This window comes from Trachurus japonicus, chromosome 22, assembly GCF_045865225.1.
Source record: "Trachurus japonicus isolate A0001 chromosome 22, Traja_1.0".
NCBI lineage: Eukaryota > Metazoa > Chordata > Actinopteri > Carangiformes > Carangidae > Trachurus > Trachurus japonicus.
The window spans coordinates 25,079,506-25,089,475 of NC_140928.1; the positions used below are offsets into that span (position 1 = coordinate 25,079,506).

At 40.6% G+C, this 9,970-nt stretch overlaps 1 protein-coding gene across 1 annotated transcript; it reads left to right on the top strand.

The window, feature by feature from the left end:
* Positions 1-258: 258 nt before the first annotated feature.
* ak7b (adenylate kinase 7b) lies at positions 259-8,864 on the top strand. Its single transcript, XM_085767798.1, has 18 exons — positions 259-400; positions 548-703; positions 793-901; positions 1,391-1,485; positions 1,787-1,897; positions 1,992-2,075; positions 2,305-2,393; positions 2,559-2,649; positions 2,740-2,817; positions 4,133-4,282; positions 4,395-4,523; positions 4,628-4,733; positions 5,582-5,710; positions 5,815-5,868; positions 6,670-6,867; positions 7,474-7,694; positions 8,498-8,656; positions 8,749-8,864. Exons 1-18 carry the CDS (start codon positions 323-325, stop codon positions 8,785-8,787), a joined length of 2,076 nt encoding a protein of 691 aa, XP_085623924.1. The 5' UTR covers positions 259-322; the 3' UTR covers positions 8,788-8,864.
* The last annotated feature ends 1,106 nt before the right edge of the window (positions 8,865-9,970 follow it).

Here is a 9,970-nt window from a genome sequence, read left to right on the forward strand (position 1 = left end):
AGTCGCTGCACAGGAACACTGCGGTTTCAAAGTAAAAGTGGAGGTTTTCAAAATAAAGTGACACTTGAACTGAGAAAAATAAACAAACACTGGAAACCACCTGCTGAATAAACTTTTTCTTTTGGCTTCAACCTTTAAGACATTAAATTCAGATAATAACAATACATTAAATGATGAATGATAATGAATGAACATTTACACATTTTTTGTTGGAGGAGAAAAAATAAAAGTCTCCTCGCGCATCGAGCGACGCGCGTTTCTATGGCAACACGGCCCAAACAACATTGCTAACAGCTGACAAGCTAACAGTACGCAGCCAAGGATGGAGAGAGTCAAGCAGTCACACAAAAGGGTTTTTATCAACAACACAGACTCGTACTCATCCAAACACATCGCCAAGGTAAATATATATCAACAAGTGCAGTGTGAGAATGGAGCTGGTAGCTGCTGGTTTCTGTTAGTTTCACCACTTCGGGAAGTCTAGACTTTTCGTTGTGGTCAGTAACTTAACGTCAACGACAGCGAGCTAACGTTTCCATCTTTGCAGTTTTTGTCTGAATGTGTCGTCGGAGGATCTGTTGATCCTGACGGAGAGGAGGAGGCTGAAGAGGAGGAGACGAAGCACGGAGCAGCAGCTTTTCAGGTGGTAGGAAGTGTATCTGAGAAATCTGACGAGGACCGACCGCATGTGCTGCAGTATTTAGTAAGTAACGTTACTTCAGTTCAAGTCGTAACTTCTATACATTGAGACACTTCCTGGTTCATTTGGAGTTTGTACTGTTTGTGTGAAAGCGGCCGGACAGGGATGAACTTCTTCTCACGCTGATGAGCTGTGATGTAGTGATCTACAACATCAGCCAGCACAGTGACCAGGTGGAGGAGGCACTATGGGCTGTCTCAGGTGAGCAGTGCTCTGTTGGGTGGTGGACAGGTTGTGTTGGATTTACAGCACATAGTATGAAGGGAGCATTTTGTCAGGGGCAGGGATCGATCTGCACCTAAACATGAAAATGATGTAGTAAAAAAAACAAAACAAGTTAGGCTACTATTTGCCTTCATGGGTCTGAAGTTGATTTGTTTTCTTTCTGTCTGTTATTATGAACTATTTTTGATCAATTCAAACATAATGTCAATTTCCACTTTCCCAGGGTCTATTAACAAAATGCAATCAAATACATTAAATACACAAAATAGAAACTTCAGATGAAATACAGTATAGCGAAAACAGATATACAAACATATAATAGGATAACAAGGTAATGATCTTGTGGGAACAAGTTATTATATTGTCCTCAAAAGATAATCAAAAAAAGCATCACAATGTGGAACTTTAAGGGCTAATGTTCAGATAATCAATCAGTGAATGACTGGCTGTGTGTTGCACTTTCAGCTCTTCACAATGAAATGGGGAATTTTCCTGGACCAAAGATGTTCATCCTCATCTCCACGGTGATGACCTGGGCTTGCAGCAAGCCTATAGACCCTGTGAGTGGACACACATAATACAGCTGGCTAGCCTAACCTGTTATTTGTGTTATAACAGTCATGTTACAGAGGAGAAGGGATGTAGCACACTCGTAGCCTTAGATGAAAAAACTATTTTATGTGTAAACAAAACCAAGTTTTCACTTAACATTACCATTAAGAATCACAGTACATCTACTTTGATTCAGCGTTTCATCAGTGCTTTGTGGCAGGTTTGTTTACACATCAGTTGTGTATTATATGTATGTGTACTGTGTACTATGTAAGTAGCATTCCTGGTGTTACCTGCGTTGTCTAACAGGACGACACGGAGCTTCCTTTCACTGATGAGATTTTCTGGAGAAGGCGAGCGCATCCCAACTTCAAACAACACATCGACCTGGAGAAGAAGGTGGTCAAACTGGGCAAAACTGTAAGTTTCAAATTCCTGACTCGTTACTTTTTGCCTCACTGGAGACATGTGATTGAGACATATCACCCTGGCGTGGTGTCGTTCTTTCATGTAGGACAGAACAATGTTCTCGACGTACGTGGTGGCGTCGGGGCTCCAGTACGGGATGGGAGAGCAGATCTTCCACTTCTTCTTCAAGGTGAGATTTGACAACTGATGTTGATCGTTGCTTTGATCATCAGCAAGATTCACACAGGTTCAATCCATCACAGTTCAGACAGAACTTCTACCAACATGTTATCTGAATTCTATTCGTGATAAATCTCCAAGTTGTAATTTTTGAAGACATGTGATGGACCAACACTTACACCCACCCATTATGTATCACTTCACATGCGTAACTAATAGAGATAATCTTTTTTTATTAGACGTCATGGCTGGGAAAAGAACCTGTGATACCTGTCTTTGGAGACGGCAAGAATATTGTTCCCACGATTCACATCAATGACCTGGCAAGGTTTGACACACACATACTTACACACACATCAACAAAGCATGTATCTATGTGAGATCAGGCAGTATCTCGCTCCGAGCCCTGCTCTGCATCTGTATGTACTTAACATTGGAGACACAGGAGTTTGCTATAAACTTAACACAGTGTGATTTCCTTGTGTAAATTCAGTGCGGTTCAGAACGTGATTGAACAACGGCCCACGCCGTACTACCTGCTGGCGGTGGACTCCTCCAAGAGTACCATGGTGGACATCGTGAAGGTGTGTTTCAGTACGTATGTGACTGTGTGTGAATGTGAATGTGAATGTGCATGGGCTTGAACTAAATTGAAACATCTCTTTCTCCAACAGAAAGTCGCCTCTGTGCTTGGACCAGGGAAGATCCAGAATAAGCCATTTGAAGAGGCCTTCCTGATAAAGGAGCTGAGTGTATGTTATGCTTGTTTGTATATGGAATGACAATTTTTCCATGTTGTCACCATAGTGACCAACAGAAAAACAACATATTGCAACATGAAAGCTACTTTTAAAGCAACAATTATTATTAATAATGAATGTGTTTGTCCTCTCGAAAGGGGATTTAAAGGGATACTTCACCCAAAATCAGTAATTTACCAATTTTCTACTAACCGTCATGCCAAGAAAGGGTTTGGAGAACTTTCAGAATCCGGCTGGCAACAGATTTTCATATAATGGCGGCGGATAGAGCTCAGTTTTGTATCGTCGAAAACACACACTATGAAACATCAAAATTCCTCCATACAGTCTGTACTGACTAGGGGTGTCACGATTTTGATTTTTTATCGAAATCGATCGAAATTACGTCACGATCTCGAGCATCGAAGTCAAAGAGAGGATCGACAGATATAAATATATTTGTTTCAAAACCTTGGGGGCAATTTTGGCCCCTGGATCATGATTTTTGGGGGCATGTTACCTTTATATTGTAAAGAAATTATTTAAATGTGACCATTAGTGCCTAATATGATACATTATGGAAATTGCATCACTTATATGTATCCCAATCTTTTTTAGATTTACTGTACAAAATTTGATGAATAAAACCAATGATCGTAGACTAGACTAGTCTGAAAATAGCATAGGCGTCTGTGCTGTAAGAAAAAGAAAAAAAAATCGAGAATCGAATCGAATCGTGACCCTAAAATCGAAAATCAAATCGAATCGAGGATTTGGAGAATCGTCACACCCCTAGTACTGACCCAAGTGTCCTCAAGCCACAACATAAAAAAGTTGTTGGAAAAACAATTATTTGATCTCTGTTTTTAGCCTTGTTGTAGTAGTAGTTCCCAGTGGCTGCACAGGATTTGCTGCGAGATGTTCTTCCGTGTTTACATCATACTACATCCAATGGTTTACAACAATGAACAAACATCTTGCAGCAAATCTCGTGCAGAGATAAAATTATTTTTTTCCGAACAACTTTTTCATGTTGCGGCTTCAGGACACTTTGGTCAGTACGGATGAGCAGTATGGAGGTACAGTATTTGGATGTTTCATAGTGTTTTGGACAATTCAAAAGTGAACTCTATCCGCCGCCATTATATGAAAATCCATTGCCAGTTGGACCCCCCCCTGGAACTCAAAAAGTGTTTTGATAACTCCAAAAGTGCTCCAAACCCTTCCTTGGCATGATAGTGTCATTGGTGAATTATTGATTTTGGGTGAAGTATCCCTTTAAAACACAGGGACAAAAAGCAGTATTTTGCATACATCTTTTCAACAGTCAATGGAAATCGATTCCATGATGGTCAACCTTCGTATGGAGGGTGTCTACCTCAGGGATCTGTTCACCATCAACTGGGTGTGTGAATCTGGATTGGTGGAGAACATAAAACAGGTGGTGGAGGAGTACCGTCAGAACAGAGGACTGCTGGTAGGAATGTGTCTCCATAAATTGTAAAGTTATGTATCATACAGTGTACTTACATTTGTCTTAACTTTCATTTAGCTGTGCTAATGCCATCCATGCCGTGTGCTCTCTCCAGCCCATCCGTCTGTGTGTACTGGGTCCTCCTGCAGTGGGGAAAAGTACGGTGTCGAAACAGATCAGTGAACGCTACAACCTCCATCACATCACAGTGAAGGAGGCCATCTCTGAAACCATAGCAGAGCTAGTGAGCTCTCACGCGACACATTCATATGATCCATGGTTATTGATGAAGCAGCTGTAGACTGCCATACAAACATCCTTACAAATTATTTATATCCTCAAATTTAGGAAGATACTTCAAAAAGAGTATCTTCAGATGAAGAGAACACAGATCCAGCAGAAGAGGCCCAGGTGATGCTCAACAAGCTGAAGGACAGTATGGAGCAGAATGGGGGTATGGACTTTTAGGAAACATTAGTTTCAAGTGATGTGGTCTGTTTGTTTGGTGGGACCCAAAGGACTCTTATCAGCTGTCATTCAAAATCTCCTGAAGTCCTTAAAGGGATAGTTCAACATTTTGGCACATTGGCTCATTGCCATAATCCCTATAGATGTATAGTTTGTTTTTGAGGTAAATTCATACAAAACCGCCGATGCCGTTCCCGTTGGGGGCAGTTTTTTGGCAAGCAGTCTCTGCATTTGCCTCGAAAACAACTCCATCTTGTAACATTCCGTTATTATCTCATAGCGTGGTGAATGTGCAGGTCACAACTTGTCCACCAGAGCGTTTTGGAGCTGTTGGATTGTGTATTTGATGAGTTTGATGAGGGAAACCAAGAAATTCCATTAGCCTCCGTAGCTCTGAGCAGCTCGCGGCTCTGCTCCGCCGTTCTAAAAATAGCTTGCACTGACAATTAAAGGTGACAAACCTACTCCTAAGACTATAGGGATCATGGCAATGGGCCAATTTGCCAAAATGTTAAACTATCCCTTTAGGGATGGTTTACTAACTAATCCTAATTCAACACTCTTATTTAACTGAAACTATACTACTAAGTTATGATGACAACATTTCACATGAATGGGTAATATACAACTGGATAAATTGGGATGAAATCTGAAACTGCTCTGGAGTGGCTTTGTTATTTTTTTCATATGGATCCAAATTGTTATGTTAAAACTGCAACTCATGAAAGAAGAAGTCAAAATAAAAATCAGACGTTGAAGTATTAATACTACATCAATGGACTCTCCCTTGAAGATGATTCACCGCACTGTTCCATCACCTCCTTTGCCCCTCAGGACTTGTGGATGACCAGCTGCTGGTGAAGCTGTTGAGGGATAAGCTGACGTCTAACCCGTGCAGAAACCAGGGTTTCATTCTTGACGCTCTCCCCAAGACATATGAACAAGCTACAGAGCTCTTCAATGGTGAGACACTAAGTCACAACTTTAACTGCAGTAGTTTGACAATCACATGTACTGGCTTCATGTCACTGTACTTGCATGACCAAATATACATTTACTTTCTTTAGCTGAAGAAGATGAATCCGAAGATGGAATGTCACAAAGCAACAAGATTATGCCAGGTATAGTGCATCACAAAGATTAAACCATGCATAGTCCTCATAGTATTCATATCTACTAGGGCCGGGACTCGATTAAAAAAATTAATCAAATTAATTAGAGGCGTAATTAATTAATCGCAATTAATCGCAGTGAGAAGCATTTTTTTTTTCACATGGATTTTAGTATACCATTGAATGACTGAATACATAAGCCTAAGCATTCAAGGTGGTACTACAAATTATCGATTAATTCATTAATCGATATTTGATACATACAGATTAATGGTCTTTCCTTCCAATACACTATGATGATTACTGTAGTATTTAACTAGGCTACTTAAATCACAGTAGCATAAACTGATTTGTTGAACTCAGCCTGATGTAAACATTAATAAAACTCAGTAACCAATCACACAGCAGCTCCATGTTGTCCCTGTGTGATGTTCAGGGACAGGTCAGGACAGTCTGAAGACAGACAGCTCTGAGGGTGAAGTCCTATCATAATGAGATGAGCTGCACCTGTGACAGTGACAGGTCATAGATATAGCACTGCAGCTGAGCAATTAGCGCTATATAGCGCATTTAGCCTCTCAAACTGCCGCTTCTCTCGCGTGCGGGCGCACCGCACGTAGACACACGTGAGAAAAAAAAAAAAAAATCAAATTTTTTTTTAATAAGTGCGATTAAAATGCGTTAATTTTTTTAACGCGTTAATGTTTGTGTAATTAATTAATCGTAATTAATGCGTTAAAGTCCCGGCCCTAATATCTACAATATCTCTGTATGTGTATCATAATGATTGCTTCCATGTGTGTGTTTCAGAGTTTCTGTTGAGCCTGGATGCGACAGACGACTTCCTGAAGGAGCGGGTGATGAACCTGCCTGAGAAGCTGGTACAAGAGCATAATTACGAGCAGGAACACTTCTTGCAGCGCCTCGCCAAATACAGAGAAAACAACACCAAGGATGAAACTGTCATCGGCTACTTCGATGAGCAGGACATCCTCCCTCTGTGCCTCGGTAATTCTTAGCACGCCGTCAGTACAACCTGACCAGACAAACTTGTTTTAAGGGCTGTCGTCCTTATGATTTAAGTAATAGGTATTTGCCGGTATGGTTTACAGTTTCTCTCAATTGTTCACACACATTTTCTGAAAGCATGCCTCATACTCCCAGAACTCTACACACACAATGGGCAAAACCCTGTAATTCTCCTGCAAAATGAAACTTTACCACCAAAACAATGTTATTTCTTCTCAAAATTGTATTTTGTTTTCAAATGACACACTATGTGAATAGACATTATATGAGCAGACATTTACGTATAAGAACCAGTTGAACACTGATGTGCTCAATGTAAAACACTATGATGAATGGAAAACACTTCTTCTCCATTCATCATAATGACTTAGGCCTTTTCTTTGTTCAGTGTTACACGACAGTACATACATAAGTGTCTTGTAAAATATTTTAGAATATTGTTTTTATACTCAGAACACACAAATGCTAACAAATAAATTTTATTTTTCCCACATATACAATGTAGAGTGTAAATCCCAACCAACAAGTTGCACATACAGTGGTCTACATACAAAACAATCAATGACATTGTGTTCCTCTCTCCAGAGATCACCAGCAGTGATGAACCAGACTGCCTGCTGCTGATGCAGAAGATCTACAACACACTGGGCAAACCCAGAAACTACGGCCCCAGTATCCAAGAGGTGGAGGAGGAGGAGCGGAGGACGGCTGAAGAGAAGCTGACGAGAGAAGCTCTGGAGAAGGCACAGGAGGAGCTGAGGGAGGTGGAGGAGGCCGGACGCAGGGCTGCATGCTGGGAGGAGTGGGTAGGTACCGAGAGGAGAGCTGGAGCTTGGATAAAGACGAAGATATGACACATGTGCACAAAAAATATTTAAGTAAACAAGTGTGATGTGTCATTTGCAACACCAGGTACAACACCTGGTGTTGCAAATGACACATCACACTTGTTTACTTAAATATTTTTTGTGCACATGTGTCAACCAGCGATGGAGAAACTATCTCTTTCTATCATCATGGGCAATGTGAGATCATTTGACAACTAAATGGTTGAGGTGTCCACTCTAGAGAGGAACTACATCCTGTGTCTGGGATGTAGTTCCGGCTACGCATCTGCCTCAAAAACAACTCTGTCTTGTAACGTTCCATTATTATCTTATAGCGTGGTGAATGTGCAGGTCACAACTTGTCCACAAAAGTATTTTGGAGTTATTTGATTGTGTATTTGATGAGTTTGATGAGGGAAAGCAGGAAATACCATTAGCCTCTGTAGCATTAGCTGAGCATCTTGTATCTCTGCCCCACCGATCGAAAAACAGCTTGCACCTACAATTAAAGGTAACAAACCTACTGCTATGACTATAGGGATTATTACAATGGGTGAATTTGCCAAAATGTTGAACTATCCCTTTAAGGATATTAAAGGGCTATCCAGTCAGAACTGTCTATCACAGTACTTAAAGGTAGAGGATGGTGTTGGGGAGCAGGAAGGGAAAGGGAAGGCTGGAGCAGACTGACATCAGGGTGGTATGGTGGTTCATGTGATTTTGGGGTGTGTGTGTGTGTGTGTGTGTGTGTGTGTGTGTGTGTGTGTGTGTGTGTGTGTCAGACCAAGCGTTTGGATGATGTGAAGCAGCAGCAGCAGGAGCTCATGGAGGTCCAGTCAGTCCCTATGAGGAACTACCTGCAGGAGCACGTCATGCCCACTCTCACCCAGGGTCTGATCGAATGCTGCCGAGCACGGCCACACGACCCAGTGGACTTCCTGGTACGACACTCACAACCTGTTATTACCTGATTCTAAGATTTAAAGGTCAGTAGGTTTGATTTGATCGTGTGTTTTGGTTTGTCTCGTTCCAGGCAGAGTACCTCTTTAAGAACAACCCCAGGGCCTTCTAAAGGTACAAGTCCTTTTCATGGTTGCAAACAGAACATCAAAAAAACAAACAAAAGCTGTAATAAAATATTTTTCTCCACTCCTAATTTTCCTGTGCTCTTTAGGTTATTAAATATTGGAGTCAAATACGTTAACGGTAACATTTTTTATTAGAGGAAAACCTCCTGCAGTCTTTTAAACATGCCAAGTGTCCCTCGGTTCATGCTGGGATTTTGATTAGGTCTGATTTGTAAGTGGCCAAATCCCCTGCCCCTGATGTATTTACACACAGCTTTGTTTTGGGCTCTTGTGCGCCGGCCATTATTTAAAAAGCACCCTAAAAAAGAGGATGAAAGTTTGCATGAAGCCAAAAGCTAATTAGGAAGTTAATTTGCGTAATGAACTTGGTAAACTCCAAAGTAGACACGCTCGGGTCATAATTGCTTTGATTTGGCTTCCGATTTCCAGGAAGGATAAATGTTACAAATGGCAGCTAATTTGTGTCTCTCTCATGTCGCCACTCGCGACTCCAAAGTGTACATAATTGGTTGCAACAGAACACCAAATTATTTCATTGTACATACTTAATCACCACATGGGGAAATTAGTTGAGTTTATTTGGGAAACATTGTGACGCAAGCTGCTGCAATTTGACTGCGCCATCTGTGAGTCCTAGGTACAAACATAACACGGAGAGTTTCCTGAAGGTGAAATACAGACATTTAAGTAAACATGGTGATACAATCTTCTCATGCCCTCATTGTGATAGTCTCATGTGATGTGAAGCATGCGACAAATATTTTATTATGTGTCTGTGAACAGTCTGAAGCTCTGACAGCGACATTTTATTCTAATTAAATAATGATAGCATTAATGATTTCTATTTATAGGTGTCTTTCACAGTAAGAAATAAAATAGGGAATACAAGGAATACAATACAAAATGGATTTGAATATATTTTCATGCCTAAAATAAATATGATTTCACTGAACGCAAGTGATGGAATTTATTAAATGTAAAAAGAAAAAAAAAAAAAAAATGCAACCAGACTACAGTACAAGTAATCTCTCGCTAAACTAGTGTACACACAGTACAGTAAACCTAGTCTTTATTTTAAATGATACTATACAAATACATACGTATTACATATATCATTAAGTTAACCACTCCTAATGTGTTTATTTATTCTCTCTGATGTCAACTCTA

Bases quoted from the DNA above. Each gene is read 5' to 3' on its own strand.
- ak7b (XM_085767798.1), top strand. From the start codon at position 323: ATGGAGAGAGTCAAGCAGTCACACAAAAGGGTTTTTATCAACAACACA. The intron at 1,486-1,786 runs GTGAGTGGACAC...GTTGTCTAACAG, and splicing joins GCAGCAAGCCTATAGACCCT to GACGACACGGAGCTTCCTTT. The intron at 4,734-5,581 runs GTATGGACTTTT...TTTGCCCCTCAG, and splicing joins CAGTATGGAGCAGAATGGGG to GACTTGTGGATGACCAGCTG.